At 41.1% G+C, this 21,030-nt stretch overlaps 1 protein-coding gene across 1 annotated transcript in view; it reads right to left on the bottom strand.

The window, feature by feature from the left end:
• The window catches only part of LOC144799978 (cytochrome P450 4B1-like), a 549,397-nt gene that overhangs the window by 368,120 nt on the left and 160,247 nt on the right, over positions 1 to 21,030 (bottom strand). The window contains exons 3-4 of the mRNA XM_078671637.1: positions 18,652 to 18,696; positions 719 to 846 (exon numbers count right to left, since the gene is read on the bottom strand). Of these exons, the coding sequence (XP_078527763.1) occupies positions 719 to 846; positions 18,652 to 18,696 (173 nt within the window). The remainder of the gene's footprint in view (positions 1 to 718; positions 847 to 18,651; positions 18,697 to 21,030) is intronic.

The raw sequence follows: 21,030 nt of genomic DNA, 5'->3' as shown, positions 1-21,030 counted from the left end.
ACACTCAGAGATCTAAAATGGCTCCCAGTGGAAATGCGGGTCAGCTTCAGAACGGCCTGTCTGACACACAAAGCCTTGCACACTGGGAAACCAGAATACCTAGCCCCGAAACTCAAGAAAGCCGGTCAATCTAGAACACTCAGAAGTTCAAACTCTCTCTTTCTCATCCCCTTAAAAACACGCAAACAGAAAATGGCAAATCGATCCTTTGCAGGGAATGCTCCAAAAATCTGGAACGCCATCCCTGTGGGCATCAGAACTATGTACTCCTTTCTAAAGTTTAAACGCCACCTAAAAGACCTCTACCTCAACCATGCCTTCCCTGAACCAATTACATAACTTTCAAGCCCTAACTTGTTCTGCCTCCAGACCGCACGTACCTGCAGCCATCCTCTCCCCCCCTTCCTCCCCATCACATGGGGTCGGCACCGCTACGTGAAGCTTCTCAGGATATTACTTTGCCCTCATTGCCTCTGGTCCATCTGAACACTTATTTGTATGCTTATTTTATCTGTGGACTTGTTGTACGCTTATCTTTGTGTGCATTGTACTCGTTATCTGACTTATACATATCGTATTGTGAAGCACTCCGATACCCTCGGGTGTGGCCAGCGCTATAGAAAACTCCTAAAATAAAAAATAAACTGTGTAGAGAACCCCATTGAAATGGGTGTATAAATAAAAGGTAGTGTTGGCTTCATGCCACAAAAATCCATACCAGCATAATTTTGGTTGAGTCCGACATCAATTTCACGTAAGGTTTTAAAACATCGCAGTGAAACCCAGGAGTCAACAGTCTCCTATGCTGAAACCACTTTGGCCCAGACAAGATCAGCAATCCTCTTCCTATGAGACAAATAAATCACCAGATGGGTACATTCAGGATAATATACTAAAAGGTCAGAACATGTTAAAAGAGGCTTATTCATTCACACCACCACCAATACAAATCAATGTTTTTTCCATGCGTTAACGTATTGTTGTGCCATACTCTCACACAGTGGCGGCTACAATTATTAAAATATAGTTGAGCGCTATGGCGCCAAACTCATTGTACACTGCTCTCCCAGTGCACGCCTTCCTACCCTAATGGTGTCCATGAGCAGGAAATGGAAGGACTTCCTTCCTGCTCAGTGGACACCAATACAACCAATCGCGGAGCTGTTCTCATTCTGAGAGCAGATCCAGGAATGGTGAGAGCAAGCTAACCCAGTGCTCATTTTGAGGCTTGGGGACTGTGCCAGAAATCCTCCAGCTGTTTTACAGCCATGGGATTGCTAGGTGTGCAAAATGCATGTCGGGCATGCCGCAGTGAGATGGGTATGCCCAGACATGGGTCACTTGCTCACTGTGCCACTGGATTCAAGCTAGCCTGGCTGAAGAAGGGTGACATACTCTGAAACTGGTCCCAGGATGCTTGTTTCCGGTCCAGTGAGGACCTGGCCTGGCAGTTCTGTCTAGACTGCTTTCAGGGGAACGGGGTAAAGACTTGCATACGGCTGGGTCCAAACTGAGGTGGCTTAGCGGACAAAAGAACAATGGATTTAACCCAGATCTTTTGACTGGGGGAGAATGTTTGCATTGTCAGCATTCCGTCCATCATTTGTTTGCTGTAACACGTTTCACCCTAAGTGGGAGGGGTATGCCCAGACATGGGTCCCTTGCTCACTGTGCCACTGGATTCAAGGTAGCCTGGCTGAAGAAGGGTGACATACCCTGAAACCGGTCCCAGGATCCTTGTTTCTGGTCCAGGGAGGACCTGGCCTGGCAGGTCGGTCTGGACTATTCCCACGGGGCACAGGGTCAAGACTGATTTGTATATGGCTGGGTCCAAACTGGGGTGGCGTAGTGGGAAAAAGAACAATGGATTTTACCCAGATCTTTTGACTGGGGGAGAATGTTTGCATTGTCAGCATTCCGTCCATCATTTGTTTGCTGTAAAAGGCTTCTCCCACCTAGGTGTATTTTGCGGCTTTTGAGCATTGCTCTCATTGACAGTGATATCACTTGCAACTGCTTTGTGGACAACAGCTGTTATTGATATCTAATTTGTTGTTATTGTTACCTATCACTGATCTAGCCCAATTTTCTAAACATTTTGTAAGGCTTCTTGACTCAGTTCTTCAGCAGTTGTTGTTGTGCACTGGAAAACAAAATCATGTTTTCCCATTGGTGGAAAGGGGTCTTAGACCATTTTCTATGGCTGAGACAATAGGGCATCGATATTGGAGTGATGCAAGACAGTGTCAGGCATTCATCCTTTTGGACCCATAAGCAATATCCTTCTTGAAAATACTGCAAATATCAGTGAAGCTTACAGTGATAGGTACACATTTTCTGGTTCTTCTCATTGAAGAACAGCATTTTGTCCAATTCACCCTAATAGTGTGAGGTGTGCACGATCAAGCGATTGGAAGGAAACCTTTTGCTCCAAATCCACAGAGTCTTACAGAATCTCGTTCAGTCAACACAATTCTGCTATTGTCAACTGAATAGTGAATCACAACAGAACAGACAAAGGAAAATGCAGACCAAGTGCAACCAATTACTGGTAGAAATACTATCCTACCAGTTACAAAGAGTTTCAACTGGATCCAGTTACAGAACAAGTTTAGTCTGCAGATTATATCTGTAGAGTGGCAACAATTCAACTGCTACAAATTCAATTAAAGAACAAGTCATTCACTGGAATAAACACAGTTAGAGTCAGCAGGTATTCAAACCCATCAGGACATCAACTAGATCAATTAGAAACCATTTGTAACTGGAATTTGCAACAGGTGATAGTGTGGTACAGATACCTGATGAGTAATATTAAGACTGTAGCTACTAATAAGAGCTAGATATATCAAGATACTTGTCACAAAAAATGGTCGCAATTTGCAACCAGTCTTTTTGTGACCAGTATCTAATTTTGAGAACCGAGCTATATACTAATAGGTTAGTTCACAATATTCCAATTCGGAGTGAATCACAGTTTGACATACCTAATACATTTTCATTAGGCAGGTCGGAAATTGCAACTCATTCTGATTGACCACAAATACATGGATGAAGGCCTGCAAGGGTCATCAGACCACCAACCCCATGATTGCAATTAAAAAACTAAAACAAAATAATTATTTTTTAAAGCAGCCTGACTTTCTTAAAGGAAATAAGGTAGCTTTTAAAAACAAAAAAAGTTTTAATTTTGCAAATGTTTTGATTAGAATTGGCAGTGGTCCCCTGGGCTACCAGCTAGTCCCCCTGAAACTTGCACCCCATGTCACAAATGGGACCTTTTTGCAACCCCTAGTAAGGTACTGGTAACTTATCAATGGACATCGAATCGCAATATAAACAACACGCCCTTCCAAGTTGCCATTCGGTTCCTGTTCACAATCCTATTTTAGGAGTCGATAAAAGTTTATCATCTCCTAAAGCTTGTACGTGGGAAATAATATTTTCAAGTTTTAAACTCTGAATCAGTATGCTTGCAACTGTTTAATACATCTGGTCCTAAATGCACTAGTAATAAAGTAGTAGGGAGGGCAGTACCTGGACATTTTTCTTCAAACACTGCACACCTTCGAGCGCAGATATCCCTCTATTTACACTAATTATCAGCAGTAGCTGTGTGGATCAGCCTCAGCAGCACCCGCCTTTACAGACTTTCTCTTTTATCATGCCTTTGATATGAAAAGAAGTACCTGCAGGACATCACTTAAATATGAATCCCTTGTGATGTATTCCTATAGGTTCTGTATAGATCCCCCTATTCCTGACCCTATTCTGGTTAACAAATTAACTAGCAGCCATCCCATGATGCAGAAACCGTTATCTGATTAAGCCAGACCACGGCACAGGAGCACGTTATCTGATTAGGTCATAACGCTTGCCATCTAATTAGGCAAGCAATATTCCTCCAGCCCCTGATAAGGCATACGGAGTTCTCAAAACAAATCAAACCTATGACAACCTGGGAAAATCCCTGCGGCCATTGTTTTGATTTCTCAAAGAACTTCAGTAAAAGAATGTGCTAACGACCAGCTCGTATGACATCCTTATTGACGTATCTATGTCCATCCTTACGTCAATCTCGGCACCTTACAGGTATAAATATTACCGACATTGCCTTAAGCAAGCACACGCGGTGGTGACGAGATCGGAGCAGCGAGACTTGCCGAAGCCCAGCAGAGAGCGAAGCCCACTGGCGCTGCCCCGCCTTCCTGACGCGCTGAGAACGAGACGCTGCCTTTCTCCTGCCGAGAAATCCAGCTCCGGCGCTTCCGAGCAGCCCTTGCAGGCAGCTTGGAATATCGAGACCACAGACGAGAGATACCATCCCTCAACCATCCTAGATCTCAGGTACAGAACTGAATAACCCCTTGCAGAGAATTCTTGAGTCAGTCACTTGGCAAAACAAACTTAACTCAAACTGCTACTTTCTACTCCAGCCCACGTATTAGGCTTAGGTCAGGTACACCGGGGTAGGCGTGGTTAGAAGCACCAGTTGAGTACGATTAGTTAAATGTATATGTGTATGTATATATTCTATCCATTTTAAATAGCATATGGCCTAGAAACCATATCAATGCTTTTACAGTATTATTTCATAATTCTGCTTTTATTGTATGCACTTTACTTAACCATAAGTATTGCAATAATTATTATTATTATTATTAAAAAAACTTATATAGCGCGCAGCTACCCTAGGGCATCCCGGCGCTTTGAACAGTGCATCAACCGTGAAGCCATGAGATAGTTGGATCAACTCACGCAGGAAACAGATGTGTTTTCAAGCCCCTACGAAAGCGCAAGATGCAGGTCTCAGCACGAAGTTTTAGGGGCAGAGAGTTCCAGAGCGTCGCTGTGTGCACAGAAAAACGTCTCCCGCCCGTGCGCGATCTTTTTACTCTCGGGACATGGAGCAAGCATTTCTGGTCGGACCTCAGCGCTCTGTTCGCTTTATAAGGCACTACCAAATTCCTCAGGATAGATGGTCCATTACCCTGAAGAGTTTTGTGAGCGATGCAGAGTGCCTTAAACTTCACTCTCTCCCGCACCGGTAACCAGTGCAGAGCCTTAAGGGCGGGTCTAGCAGATTCTGTTCTGGGGATGCCCATAAGTAGTCTGGCCGCCGCGTTTTGCACCTGCTGAAGTTTGTTGAGAGTAGATTCAGGGGCGCCCAGAAAAAGACCATTGCTATAATCAAGGCGAGATGTTATCAGACCCTGAATCAACAACTTCCTGGATGGAAAAGGAAGGAGCGGGAAGATTTTACGAGCGGCCCGCAGCAGGGCAAAACATACTCCCGCAGTTCTTTTAGCGTGAGTTCTAAAGGAGAGATCTTGCTCCAGCCAGACTCCCAGGCTCTTAATCTCATCTTTCATGGTGGGGAAGTCACCCATACAACTTGGCCAGCATGTTAATGGCAATGGGGGAGCTTTGTTTCCAAGCAACATAATCTCTGTTTTAGAGCCGTTCAGCTTCAAAGCTGAGCTGCTCATCCAGGTGTAGACGTCCACCAGGCATGAGTGCAACAAGTCGGGGTTCTCCACCAGTTGAGGAAGGGCGACCACCAGCTGAGTATCATCAGCATAGCTGATGATCTTGATGTTGTAAGGGGCCACCACATCCTCCAGGGGGGCCATGTAGACATTAAATAATGTCGGGCTCAAGGACGAGCCCTGCGGCACCCCCCACTGGAGAGAGATGGATGAAGTCTTGTTGCTGCCTTCCCAGACCTGGTAAGACCGGTCTTCGAGAAATGAACAAAGCCATTTCAAAGCGATATCGATTCATTTCTCTTGTACGAGAAAAGAGACTGATCAATAAATAACCTCTTTTATTGAACACGCCCGTCTCTTCCTTTTCTCTACAATCTGGTGAAACTAAGAATGCACGTACTGACTGAGTAAAATAAGTTGTCTTTTGTTTTCACACGACTCTAGAGATACACTCTTGATTAGGGGAGAGCAAAGTTGTCATGTTCTATGGTTGTCAGAAACTAAATCCCTTCTTGTCTATCCAGGGAGGTTCAACTCCTCCTTGCCTATTCGAGAAAGTTTCTAGTGAACTCTGAGCTAGCTGGCAAACCCAAAACTTTAAGTCTAATATCGACAGTAGAAGACCTAGTTAACGTCTGGTCTAGGTCTATACTATTGGAGGTATTATTCCAATGCGCAGAGCCTATTGGGATAATAGGAACTACACTACATGGCGCCCAACGTTTGGAAAGGCGATAAAACTAACGCAAGACTTTAGAGTAACTCAGTCGTGCTCTTTCACTCAGACCCTTTTTTACCATAATACTCCAAAGACGTCTGGAGTGGGTGAGAGGTAAAATCCGCCAAATCTCGCAGGAGGGAACTCCTATGTATGGTTCTTGGTTCAATCAACGTTGAAGGATACACTGTTCCAAAATATTGTGCATCTAATCTTTGTTTCCATAAGGAACCTGATCTGCAAACAAACAGAATAACCTTCCTGACAGTAAAATGTCAGAAAGTGATGATGAAAGAGAGAGAGTTAGATTAGCAGCTGAACTAATAGAAGCTGATAATACTATGCAAGAAGCAGACCCGGATATAAAACTCATCCCGGTCAACATAAGAAGATCTATAACGTTAAAACTTATAGACAATGGACTGACACCAAGAGGTGGTACAGTCATATTCGTAATTGAGGCACACGAATATCGGCAGACAGAGGTATTCTATTCATGGATAAACTTTCCAGCAGCAAATGCTGTAACAAAGGAGTTCCACTATTATAAAATAGAGGAACCTCCTAATGAGTACACTCCTTTCGAGGAAGTGGAAGTACCACTCAAAGTCCAAGAGCACCTGCTCTTGTTTAATGGCGCCCTAAAACATAATGATCACATCACCAGGCTCGGTCCACTAGGTAGACCAGGAGCAACGTGGCCGGTCCTAGCCGGATACACACCACATCCAGACATCGAAAGAATGTCTGCAGCAGATCTTTTAGTACAACTAAAACAATTAATTAAAATATATAGACAATTAGTCCAATATGTAATGCGGATTTCAACTGTCCAACCAGTAATTAAAATTCCACAGCTGACCCCTCATCAGGGGAACACAAATAAAATTACACCACAGAACATACAGTCCTGCCTAGGTAAAGTACCAGCTAAACGGGAACAAATACCATTCTGGTTAGCACAAAAAATCACCCAAATAGAGGCGGTATTTCCAGATACCACCCCGGTAGAAAAACACAGGATTCTGACTATCTGTCTTTCAATGGGAATCGCACCACACGTGGAGGACTGTGACACTTGGGGTACAGTCTTTGCTTCCATTTACACAAAAACACATGGAGTTCCATCCATGTCAGTAATACCAGATGTGCTAAAACAAATTCAAGACGAATACGGTCCAGAACCCGCTTTAACTCTCGGTATGAAATTACTAAAAGACTTCAAGCAGGTCTCGGCAATATTACTAGCCAACATAAAAGGAGAAGCAGCGAATGTGGCGATCCGCCAGAGGTTAAAAGAGACAGATATAGCAGACCAACCAGCTGAAATTGCCAGAATTATAGAAAAATCCTATGAAGAACTAGGTAGAGATAGTTTGGGTGGAATACCAGTGAAGCCCCAACTAATTGAAAGTCCTGAAAAAATATTTATTAAAAATAATCTAAACAGTCAAAAGAAGAACTTCCAATCCAAAAGAAAAGAGATTCCAGTCCAGAGGAAGGTCTCCTCGGCGGAGAGAAAGATCTCCGGACCAAGGACCCAAGTCTCCCCAAAGGGAGCCCTCTGTGAAAAGATACAACCTTAGAAATAGGGATAACATAAAGAAACCTGATAGATATCAAGATTTTGATACACGTCCCTCTCAATCTTTTCAGACTTCCTCGCAGAAATCGGAAAGAAGAGGACGATCGGAACCCAGGGAAGGGCACGTCAAGTCCAAAGACAAGGAACCTGCTCATCCAAATAAAAAATTACAGTTTCCAAAGAAGAAGGTAGCCAGTATTAAAGTATTCAACAATGCCGAGAATACTGAGGACACAGCTGAAAAACGGAGAGTGGGCTCAGACAATGCTAGACAGCGCAGCAGAAGTGAGCATAGCACGCAAAGTCCTTATGAATCATCTGGAGACAGTGGACAAGAATGAATACATTCAAGTGGAAACTGCAGACACCAGAGTTAGCAAACCTCACAAAATATATGAAATAACTTTACGTATAGAAGGGGATAAGACTAGAAAATAAAGGGGCCTTTTTTGGGATAATCTCTCCAAGGGCTATGACATCCTTCTAGCTGAAAAAGATTGGCCACCAGAGTTTGTCAGGGAGTGCCCACATGGCGAAGAAATAATTATGCCTGCCTTCTCAAATCATATTCCAATTCATAAAAAATATACACTTGCAAGAAAGTGGGCAGTAGCTCAAGCGCCTGCTTTATATAAAAATCATGTGGGATGGGATGAGGAATCTCCTCCACACAAAATCCAGTTAAAATCACAACCTACTGCACAAAGGCAGTATCCAATCAAGCAAGAAGCTAAAAAACAGGTAAAAGAAATTCTAGATCAACTAGAATACCAGGGGGTGATTGAAACTTGCACCTCACAAATGAACAACCCTTTGTTTCCTGTCTCCAAACCAGACAATTCATATCGTCTAGTTTTGGATTACAGACACCTTAACTCATGTTGCAAAACTTTTGCAGTACAAAACTCGCATAGTGCTGCACTAATGAATAACATAGTGCGCAAAAAATATAAAACAACATTAGACATCTCTAATGGATTCTTTTGTCAAAATATAGCACCAGAGAGCAGATACTTGTCAGCGTTCTCAATAAATGGCGCTCAAAAAGAATTCTGTCGGTTACCCCAGGGGTACAAGAACAGCCCAGGATTATTCTCAGCGAGAGTAACAGAGTTACTACAAACATATGATGACGAAGCATTATCTTATGTCGATGACATATACCTAACAGATGATGACTTGGATACTCACTTGAAGAGAGTGAACACCATAATACTTGGGTTCGCAGCAGAGGGTTACAAATTCAACTTTAAAAAATCTAGAATTGCCCATCTAACAGTCCTGTTCTTAGGATATGAATTATCAAGTGAAGGCAAAAGCCTGGCTGACAATTTCCTAGAGAAATGTGCCGTACTCCAAGCACCTAGAACACTAAAAAACCTACAGTCAATTCTAGGTTTCCTAAATTCCGGAAGAACATACATTGCAAATTACGCAGAAAGGGTCAAACCCCTTTATGATCTAATAAAACCAGATTTTAAAAAAACCAATTGGACTCAAATACACACAGAAATTCTGAGATCCTTACAAACAGATATGTTAATTAAAACAAAATTAGAAACACGTGATAACACACGCAACCTTGTGATTCGAGTCATCCCAGGAAGATGCGGATTCACATACCTGACCTCTAACGAGGGAGAAAAGGTACCAATTGCATTCAAATCACACTTGTACACAGAAGCTGAAAAGAAATTCAGCATTAAAGAAAACATTGTTCATGCAGTTCAAACCGCAATAGCTAGAGAAAAAGATAAAGCTGACGGTAGACACATCACAGTCAGAACAGCAGAATCAGCCTTTGAGGCATTAACAACCCCGTGTAATTTACCAACAACAGCATTGAATCCGGAATGGATACAATGGGTGAATTCCATTACAATAGACAAAGTAAAATACTACTTTGATCCAGAACTAAAGGAACTAAAATATCTAGAATATGAAAGAACATTCCCTCTGCCAATCGACATTCTGCCATTACGACAGTACGCTTGTGTAATCTATACAGACGGACATGCTCAACCATCCGTTTGGGGAGAACAAGCATACAACCCCACATGTGAGATTACAAAAGAAGTGTGGCGCGGAGGTATACTAAGACCTCTATTAACAAAAACACACTCAGTAGAAACTAATTCAGAACAACAGACTGAAATAATAGCATTGAAAATGGCGCTAGATAATGCAGATCGCGAATTCCCGACACTCATAGTGTCCGATTCATATTACTGCATCAAATCATATAACAGCGATTTACAGAAATGGATTCAAAACGGTTACAAAGATGACACAGGTGCAACAATAAAGCAAAAACTGCTTTCGGAACAAATAGTTCTGTTAAAAAAAGAACTACCAAAGACTCACGTGATACACTCACTGAGTCATCAGCGTGATGGCGTTCACGTTGCAGGGAATTCATTGGCTGAGAAAGCCACAGCGGTAGCAACTGAATCGGCTTCCGTAGCTAGAAAAAGCGTGCAGTAAAATACATTGACGGTGAAACAATGCTGGCGGTGAAAACGTCATCAAAAGGCGACTGCTCAGCGTTACCGATCAGTTACCCACTCAAATATACATACATAATCGATGCGAACTCCGTTCCTTTTGCTCGAATCCCTGGAGTGGGGGATAGAGTGATTCCAAACATGGACAGGAGAGGCTTGTTAATAGCAGACGCACATATGGGCGAGGGTCTCAGACACCTCAAACTAAAAGATTCTCTGGAAGAATTACAATCAGTGTACTGGTGGCCAGGCATGGGCCTGCATCATACCATTTTTGTAAAAAACTGCCCAAACTGTAACAGAAATCGCAGTGGTAAAAGAAACGGTATATTACCCTGGAGTTTCACACCAGAAAGGATCAACAATAAAAAATAAATCCCAATATGAAAAATGCGTCGTATTAACATACAGAGACTAGTTTTCACTTATAATGTAGACCCCAACTTTCGGCTGACGCCAGAACTGTTATATCAAGATTTGCAAGTCTATAATGGCATATACGCTAGAAGCATGCTACGTACTGACCAATATCTTTCCATTTGCCTCTCGGGTTTGTGAGGAGTGCTTGGCCAGAATGAGCATTGCATTTGCGGAAATCTTCTCACTTCCTTTCTGAGGGATACGGGATGGTGTAAAGAAAAAACCAAAGGCAGAGAGCGATCTATAACAGCAAAGGTATTAGGTTCGGGAGCTGGGTGGGTCAAACATCTAATAAGTGTCCAACATAGTCTAAACAACCTGCCAAGAAATTCTCTGAAGGGATTCAGTCCGTACGAATTATTGTTTGGGACTAGGATGTTAGTCTTAGATCTTGACAGTCAGACTTCAGTGGTGAAAGAAAAAAGCTTTGATATCAAAGATCGTTTGGCTATTTTGCAGGACTTAAACGAAACAAGAAAAGACTTGAGCAACATAAAGTTGAAACAACAGCCAACAACCACTGAAGAAACACCGCCTGTCCCAGCAAGACCTGTCTGGATTCCAAAAATCGGGGATCTAGTCAGAGAAAAGATCGCGGTAAAGAAGGAATTTGGGCCTTCTTACAGAAAAGCAGTTCCTGTCTTGTCCATCAACGGGACAAGATCAGTTGTACTACCGCCGCTTGCTGGTAAAAAGGAGAACCGAGTTGTATCCATCGACCTGGTAAAACCACAATCATGTGGCCGATAACAAACAGTAGGCCAAGTGGACTCCCGATAAGTAGTAGAACACCGAGGTTTGCTACAAGTACAGAGGTGCTAACTAAAAGGCTAATCACATTCGAAACGCCTACAGAACAACAACAAGGACTATGCAACAATTCAATGGAACTCACACCTCTGAAAACCCAAATATAAACGTTTAGTAGAGACACACCAACCTACAATGAAGTAACAAATGAATATGCAAGAAGCAGTAATCCTGAAACAATTGGAACAATTGATAGAACAGCAGCCGGCTACTTCATAAACTTCAATGATTCCTCTGAAGACCTCAGTGAATCAAAGACACAGCCATCAACAAAAAACCCTTAAAGACAAAGCTAAGGAGCTTTTGAAACAACTGAAAGAAACCTATCTGATTTCTCCGGTGATGCACCGTTACATCGCAACTTTTACAACGGGAGTCTATTACAACGGAACTTTTACAACGCAGGATCCATTACATCGGATGCCATTACAACGCATGGCATTACATAGCAGATGCTATTACAACGCATGGCATTACATCGTAAGTATAGGTAAGTATTTAATTTTTATTTAATAAATTTAATTAATAATAATTATAATTAAAGGGTTTGGGTTTTGGGGTACAGGGGTGTTTTTAGGTTTCAGGGCAGGGTTTGGGTTTTGGGGTACAGGGGTGTTTTTAGGTTTTAGGGTAGGGTTTGGGTTTTGGGGTAAAGGGGTGTTTTTAGGTTTTAGGGCAGGGTTTGGGTTTTGGGGTACAGGGGTGTTTTTAGGTTTTAGGGTAGGGTTTGGGTTTTGGGGTAAAGGGGTGTTTTTAGGTTTTAGGGCAGGGTTTGGGTTTTGGGGTACAGGGGTGTTTTTAGGTTTCAGGGCAGGGTTTAGGTTTTGGGGTACAGGGGTGTTTTTAGGTTTCAGGGCAGGGTTTGGGTTTTGGGGTACAGGGGTGTTTTTAGGTTTCAGGGCAGGGTTTGGGTTTTGGGGTACAGGGGTGTTTTTAGGTTTCAGGGCAGGGTTTGGGTTTTGGGGTACAGGGGTGTTTTTAGGTTTCAGGGCAGGGTTTGGGTTTTGGGGTACAGGGGTGTTTTTAGGTTTCAGGGCAGGGTTTGGGTTTTGGGGTACAGGGGTATTTTTAGGTTTTAGGGTTGGGTTTGGGTTTTGGGGTACAGGGGTGTTTTAGGGTTCAGGGTTGGGTTTGTGCTTAGGGCTAATTAAATTATATTTACCATTTATAAATTAATTAAAATATATTTATTAAATTAAATTAATTATATTATATTAATTACATTTTTTAATTAAATTAATTAAATTAAATAAATTATTTTAATTAATTTAATTTAATTACAATTTTATAAATATTTAAATTAAATTAATTTCATTATATTAATTAATTAAAATTAATTACAATTTTTATTAAAATTAAATTAAATAAATAGATTTAAATCTATTAAATTAAATTAATTACTATTTTAAAATGTATTTTAATTAAATTAATTAAATTAAATTAATTAAATTAACTTAATTACATTTTTTTTAAAAAGGTATACTTACCTATACTTACGATGTAATGCCATGCGTTGTAATAGCATCTGCTATGTAATGCCATGCGTTGTAATGGCATCCGATGTAATGGATCCTGCGTTGTAAAAATTCCGATGTAACGGAATGCGTTGTAAAAAACCGCGTTGTAGTGACACCAATCCGATTTCTCCATGGATTGAATTTTGGGTGTCCATTGGTGTATTTATCCTCATACTTTGGCTCATCATGGTACTATGCTTGGGACGCTTCATTGAGGGAAAATATGCAAAAATGGAAACAGCAAGCCAGAAAATCAACTTGATCCTCAAGCCACACACGTCTTCACACGTCGAGAAAAGAGAACTTTCTTCAGTCAACTTCACAGCCAATCCTATACCGGGTGGGGTAGCATGGGACAATACTGACTATGAAATTTATGGTCCGGTTGAAATCCTCAAATATCCACACCAAATCAAGATCTCGTTGAGTGACTTTGTAAAACCAAACTCATTTGCTAATGATTGGGACTTTGAAAGTATTAATGACATGATGTCTGACCTAGTGATGTCTGCTAAATTTACCAAACATGATTATTTGCAGGGTTCGTCTAATTATGATAGTATGTACTGCTACAACCACTATGGTAACCATTTTCTACATAAATCTGCACAACCTAGAAATGTTTTAAATTATAATCAATGGGAACATTGTGCAACCCCTCCAAAAGGAAGCTCAAGAACCGTTTATGACAAATATTCTTATTTTTCAGGGTTCAATACAAGTAAAGCTGAAACATTTTATTTTAAATTGTCAAATAAGACAGGAACAAAAACCATGCTTACAAACACAAAATTGATATATTCGGACTCATTTTTTGAACAGATGAATACATTTGGTTTTGATTATTGGGACAAAAATGTGGAAGTTAAAAGTGTTTGGGGTACAAGAGAATGGCAAGTTCAGGGTATAGAATCATTGTTTAGAGCCTGCATGATCCCAGAACAAATTATATTCTTGAATGACACTATTCAACAAACTACCTGTCTTGGATTAGCCAAAATCAAAGACTTAAATAAACCGTCTATTCCAAAACCAACAATGAACAGCAATAACTCTGCAGATGAAGAGATAGACGTAAACTATGTATTAAACCAAAACAGAACAAATCCTGATTGGAAACAATGGTTAATCTGGCCCACAGATACTAATAACTGTCAAGACAGATTCCTGAACAAAACACAGGGGTTCACATTGACCAGGCCAGACCCTAGATATTCCCAAAGACAACACCCAGGGATAATCACCACCTACAGTGTGGGCAAACTCTGCCTTCAATGGCTACAAACTTCCACACTGACAGAAATTAAGCAACACCTAACTTTACTTACTGATGGTGCTGACTTGCATGATTTCATTATGGGACCGCGCAAACAGCGTCAAAAACGCTTCATGGCAGCCTCTATATATGCAGCTTACAACGAGGCCTGGAAGATAACTCAAATTGAGACAGCAGAAAGTATACGGGAAATTGACCGTATTAATTTGGAAAAATCGCTTTCTGTAGTGGACAATGGGTTAATGACTCTGTCCTCCAGAATTTTTTCATTGGACAGTATTGTGTCTTCAGCAATCGACATAATATCGCAAGACTTACTGTTGTTACAACACGGTCAGTCGCAATTGCGTTCTATTATACAGCTTGGATGGACGTTACAAAATCTGCGTTCAGGCTATGTGCCTTGGCGTTTAATCAACACAACGTCACTATTCAATATCTTTAACCTTACTGATAAACAAATCAGTATGGCACAAAAGGGTGCTGATTATACAATCCTGAGCATTGAGAAACTCGAGAGATTACCATTGACAATGTCAGAACGACCTGTCATTGAATGGATAATACATGGGATAATTAATATTCCGATATCTACTTTCAGGTTTCAATACTGCCAAAAATATATACAGGCTGGCATGTACGAAAAATTGGGAAAAGGGTACATTAAGTCAACATGGAACTTGCCCTATTCACATGCATGTGTCAGTAATAAAGGCCAGAAAGTGTTCCTTAGTGGCAATAATTGTGCAATGTCACTAAGCGGTACACTTCTGTGTAATGGAATTAGTTTGCATGGAGCCTGTGAAGGGAACTCAAATAACCTTTCATGTCACCAGCTAGGCACACCTGCAACACAGATAGAACCATTCTTTAAAAGACTCTATAACGGGAGTTACATCCTAATTGTGGATCGCAGATGTTGTAGTCTACTGCCCGGGGTTCCTTATCTCATAAGTACGACTGCGAAGGTCATGTGCTGTGGACGCTTATTGTTCCCCAGCTCCTTTCCAGACAGGGAGGCAAGGACATGGCCTAACTTGAAAATTACTTCTATTCGAATTGATACTTTAAGCAGAATGAAAACAGTGCTTCTTCAGACGCCGACCAGGCTCACGTCATCAAAAGAAACGTATGATCTCCTAGTCGCAAGGACGACTGCAGAGATTCACTCATTGTTATCAACTAATTCCCCCATACATTTCGCAGAAATCCTGAATGAAATCTTAAATATTTCTGATACCAGTGGAGTCTCAAATGTATTTAAGACATTGTTTTCAGGAGCATTAACACCATTCAAAGCCATACTGGGTATTTTTCCAGACCTCGTCCATTCGATTTTTGGAGGAGTTCCCCTCATTTTGGGACTAATTGCAGGAATCCTATTCTTAGTCCTTATATTTCGTTATGGCAAACCATGTCACAGACAAAACACCTGCGACAAGGGAAGAAACAATCCGAGCCATTGGATACCGGGACCGGATATCAAAAATCCTGGGACTAACCAGGCTTAGAGACCTGAACATGACTTGGTTTCTTACATTTCGGCCGATATGGCAAAGATGTGTTTTACCTGTATTAAGGTGCATGCTGTGCGGAGAAGAATGCGTGTTGGACACCTGTCTGACGCTACAATCGGATGCGCCAATGGATGCAGAAACATTGTTGGGTCCGGTAACGGCTCATGCATTGTGCTGCCCTCAACGGCTGCCAATCCTGATGACGGCATTCGTGGAAACTTCACCACTACGATTGAGGGGTAGTGAAGATCAAGATGAAAGCAGCATCGATCAGGTACGACCTTCTGTCAGCAATACTACTCAAAATGTCAATGGAGACAATCATGCACATGAATGCATGGTTACATCTTATTCCGAGTTAGTGGAACTCTCACAGGAAGCTGTTGACAGCTTTTTCAGCAGTCTCAATGATATGATGTTCTCACCAGAGCAGAAATAACGACTCTTGAGCAAGCTAGCACATGGCGTTCCCGACACCTTGAATTTGGCCTTCAACTTTAATAATAAAGTAGCAAGAACAACTTTTCCTCCAGTTCACGGACAGCAATTTTTTTAGCAGCCCCAAAATATTTTTATAATTTTTTCGGGACACTTATCTTCTGCTTAAAGTAAGAACTATTCTTAGAGAACTAATTTCTGTTTTTAGAAACTTCATAGACATTAGCTGCCCGCTGGTATGTTCATAAATATTTTTGAACTGTGATGAAGTGGTCTCGAACTTTTCTTCTGTATTAAGAGCCATTTCATGTGTAATTCTCATATTCGATTACTAATAATGTATACATATGGGTGATTAATTTAGCATTATTCTACTGCTTGAGTGCATATAGTACATGTGACTATTTTTTTTTCCCCGTATATTACATAATTTCTAAATGCATTATGTGTATTTTGAAGTGGTAAGGTATACACGATACTCTACAGTATGTTTTACTATGCCTGGATTCGTAAATATGGCCATAGTTAGCGTGGAGTGGGTGTGATGTATTCCTATAGGTTCTGTATAGATCTCCCTATTCCTGACCCTATTCTGGTTAACAAATTAACTAGCAGCCATCCCATGATGCAGAAACCGTTATCTGATTAAGCCAGACCACGGCACAGGAGCACGTTATCTGATTAGGTCATAACGCTTGCCATCTAATTAGGCAAGCAATATTCCTCCAGCCCCTGATAAGGCATACGGAGTTCTCAAAACAAATCAAACCTATGACAACCTGGGAAAATCCCTGCGGCCATTGTTTTGATTTCTCAAAGAACTTCAGTAAAAGAATGTGCTAACGACCAGCTCGTATGACATCCTTATTGACGTATCTATGTCCATCCTTACGTCAATCTCGGCACCTTACAGGTATAAATATTACCGACATTGCCTTAAGCAAACACACGCGGTGGTGACGAGATCGGAGCAGCGAGACTTGCCGAAGCCCAGCAGAGAGCGAAGCCCACTGGCGCTGCCCCGCCTTCCTGACGCGCTGAGAACGAGACGCTGCCTTTCTCCTGCCGAGAAATCCAGCTCCGGCGCTTCCGAGCAGCCCTTGCAGGCAGCTTGGAATATCGAGACCACAGACGAGAGATACCATCCCTCAACCATCCTAGATCTCAGGTACAGAACTGAATAACCCCTTGCAGAGAATTCTTGAGTCAGTCACTTGGCAAAACAAACTTAACTCAAACTGCTACTTTCTACTCCAGCCCACGTATTAGGCTTAGGTCAGGTACACCGGGGTAGGCGTGGTTAGAAGCACCAGTTGAGTACGATTAGTTAAATGTATATGTGTATGTATATATTCTATCCATTTTAAATAGCATATGGCCTAGAAACCATATCAATGCTTTTACAGTATTATTTCATAATTCTGCTTTTATTGTATGCACTTTACTTAACCATAAGTATTGCAATAATATCGATTCATTTCTCTTGTACGAGAAAAGAGACTGATCAATAAATAACCTCTTTTATTGAACACGCTACAATCTGGTGAAACTAAGAATGCACGTACTGACTGAGTAAAATAAGTTGTCTTTTGTTTTCACACGACTCTAGAGATACACTCTTGATTAGGGGAGAGCAAAGTTGTCATGTTCTATGGTTGTCAGAAACTAAATCCCTTCTTGTCTATCCAGGGAGGTTCAACTCCTCCTTGCCTATTCGAGAAAGTTTCTTGCAAACCCAAAACTTTAAGTCTAATATCGACAGTAGAAGACCTAGTTAACGTCTGGTCTAGGTCTGGTCTAGGTCTATACTATTGGAGGTATTATTCCAATGCGCAGAGCCTATTGGGATAATAGGAACTACACTACACCCTATGAAACTTAGGCGAGCCCTTAATAATTCAAGCCACATGAGTACAACATTAGATCTTTCAAAGAGTGCGAAATCCCATCATAGGAGAAACAAGTAATAGTTTAATGAAACAACATTCTTAACCCCTTCCATGCTCAGGACGGCTCCCGGCCGTCATGAGCACACGCCCACCGTGATAGCCGTCATGATCACACGCCAACCGTGATTTATGATGGACGGAATTCGTCCCGAGTACCCAAGCGCCACACCCAGCCCCGCCCCCTCTCGCACCACAACGGAATTTGCAGCGTGGCAAAGGGTTAAAAATTATAATTACTCTAAAAATCACACTTTGGCAATAAAGCATAGGTATTTAGTTCAAATCCCGCAAAAATATTTCTAGAAATCCATCCATCAATTCAAAGCCTCCTATGGCAATGTACAATGCACCAAATCATAATTTCTTTCCTGTTGTAATTTCCTGCCACAGTATTTCATAAAGAAGTTCAGAATCGTTTCCATACGTACCGATCCATGGGACTAAGAAATTGTACACCATTTCACCCTTGGGATCTAGGAAAATAATATAAAATAGCGAGTAGAGTAAGAAATAGCTTTTGGGTACACATTTTTGCTAAATAAAATATATGATGAAAGAATTGGTGTATTTTCATGACGTATATTTATATTTATAGAACAACTGTAAAAACAATTTGTATTTTTGGGTTGTGTAAAAAGGGCGAGTGACTACTAACTTGAGGTAATTAATGGCTCCACGTTATACTGCGATGTTAAAGCCCCATTACATTGTAATTTGTATTCACGTTTACCAACTTTGGTAAACTAATCACATTCTGCTGCATTCACAAGTTTTAGAGTCAAAAAGATGGAATACTATGTCACCTATTTCTGTATATTTTCACTTTATTGCTAAATGTGGCAAAACTGAGTGGTGCATTTTAAAAAATACCAATCATGTCAGTTTAGCAGGATAGCTGAATGAATTATTTGCATTTTTGTTTAAATGCATATCGGCAGTCAAACCAGGGAAGAGTCGAAATTCATATCTCTCCCATTGGATTCGGATTGTCAGAGTAGGGCAACGTTGGCAACGTTGGCATTTTTAGGGCTGGGAGAAAACGAATTACAGTCACTACAGGAGGAGAGTTCTGGGGGAAACCATTTATTTGCCTCCCATGACCTAAAACTCACATTTGTGATAATTAAAGATTGCTTTAACCCTTCTAGTAAGTAGACATTTTAATTCAATTCGGTTACTACAGAAACATGCTAATTACATATTCAAAATACACGTTATTAAATGTTAAAATTGTACGGAAATAAATACAATAACATTTTCTTTTTAAAATTACTATAAAAAGACATCTTTCAGTCCACATCGGGAGGTATTATACAATTGATGACAACGACAAATTTAAACATGAGACAAAGTGCATTTGGAAAGGCTACATGAAGAATTCACCAGGAAAAATTGACAATTAAAGCAAAGCTGACAGTGTACACGGGGGATTAAAGTTCAATTAGTTTTTGTTGCAGTTTATGACTTGTTTCAAAAATGTGATTGTCTGCACATTTAGTCTTATATTGCTCCTATTAAAACAAGCTATAACTGCTTATCGACAAGTCTGCATTCTCAGTGTGTTAAAAGACTGCCATAAAAATTGTTGTTGCACTGTTAAGAAAGCTGAGCAAATGCAAATAATGTGCATAATAGTGTCTTGAAGTTGATTGCAGCCTCTACAGGATTTATTAATTTCTTTTGCATGCCATTTTGTACACAGGTCCGGAGTTGGGAACCCACCCATGCGAGGACGCATTGTTTCCATTTTTTTGTGGAATGGATAGGTGAAAATTAGGTATTCCTTATGTACCAAAAGTCTTATATTACTGGATGTTACATATGAGTGAGTACACTTTAAGATGTTTTTAGCCTCCAATAGCGAGAGGTTACAAGAAATGTTGTTAACATACTTTCTAAAGACTTGAAATGAGTTGGAAGTTCCCACAATACATTTATTTTTAAAGTCTCTATATGGGCCCATTTTCCATTTATTTATTTTATTTAAAAAGAAGTCTTATATAGCGCGAACATGACCCCTGGGAGTATCGGAGTGCTTTACAATTTAGCAATTATGCAGCCGCGGCCCATGGAGGGGGTTCAAAATTTTGCAGCACGCACTGATTCGCATTTTGCGATGCAGGGCGCACAACGAAATTCGTTTTATTTATTTAACTGTTTACTGACCTCCAATTATCCATATTTTGGTGTTTAGTACCCCCCATCTTGCCCCTCCCCCACCCCGCCTTTCCGTCCCCAAGGAATTCCCTCCACGGGCCGCGGCTGCAATTACAAAAGGTCAAATAGTAAACAAGGGTGAGGAGAGTGTATCCTAGAGTGCTTTGGAAGCTGGGGTCCTAGGACAGAAATATCTTCATCATTAGCACCTTAACTTCATTCTTCAAAGAAGCACTCGAGGGATTCAGTCAGATTTCAGGGGGTGAGGAATTCCAGATTCTCAAGGCAATACCTGAGAAGACCCGTTTGAAAGTTTTCTTTTAATGAAATATCTGTGACTTTGGTAGTGAGGTGCTGGCACTTCTAGAGTGTCTAGATCCACCAGAGAGCTTAAGGTTTTGTGCAAGGTATATTGGGGGTGTTGAAATGTAAGGCTTTGTTAGTCATGTATGCAATTTTCATTTGTATCCTTGCTTCATATGGGAGCCTATTTAGGGATTTCAGTTGGGGCGTGATATGATTTTTCTTTTTGAGCATGTGATCAGCCTTGCAGCAATCAATCAATCAATCAGGGAATTGTGAAGCGCGCTACTCACCCATTGAGGGTCTTAAGGCGCTGAGGGGGGGAGCTGTTGGCAGTTCCGATCAGT

This window comes from Lissotriton helveticus, chromosome 1_2 (genome assembly GCF_964261635.1).
Source record: "Lissotriton helveticus chromosome 1_2, aLisHel1.1, whole genome shotgun sequence".
Classification (NCBI taxonomy): Eukaryota; Metazoa; Chordata; class Amphibia; order Caudata; family Salamandridae; genus Lissotriton; species Lissotriton helveticus.
The sequence above is the reverse complement of the archived record's forward strand: the minus strand, read 5'-3'. Positions and strand labels throughout refer to the sequence as shown.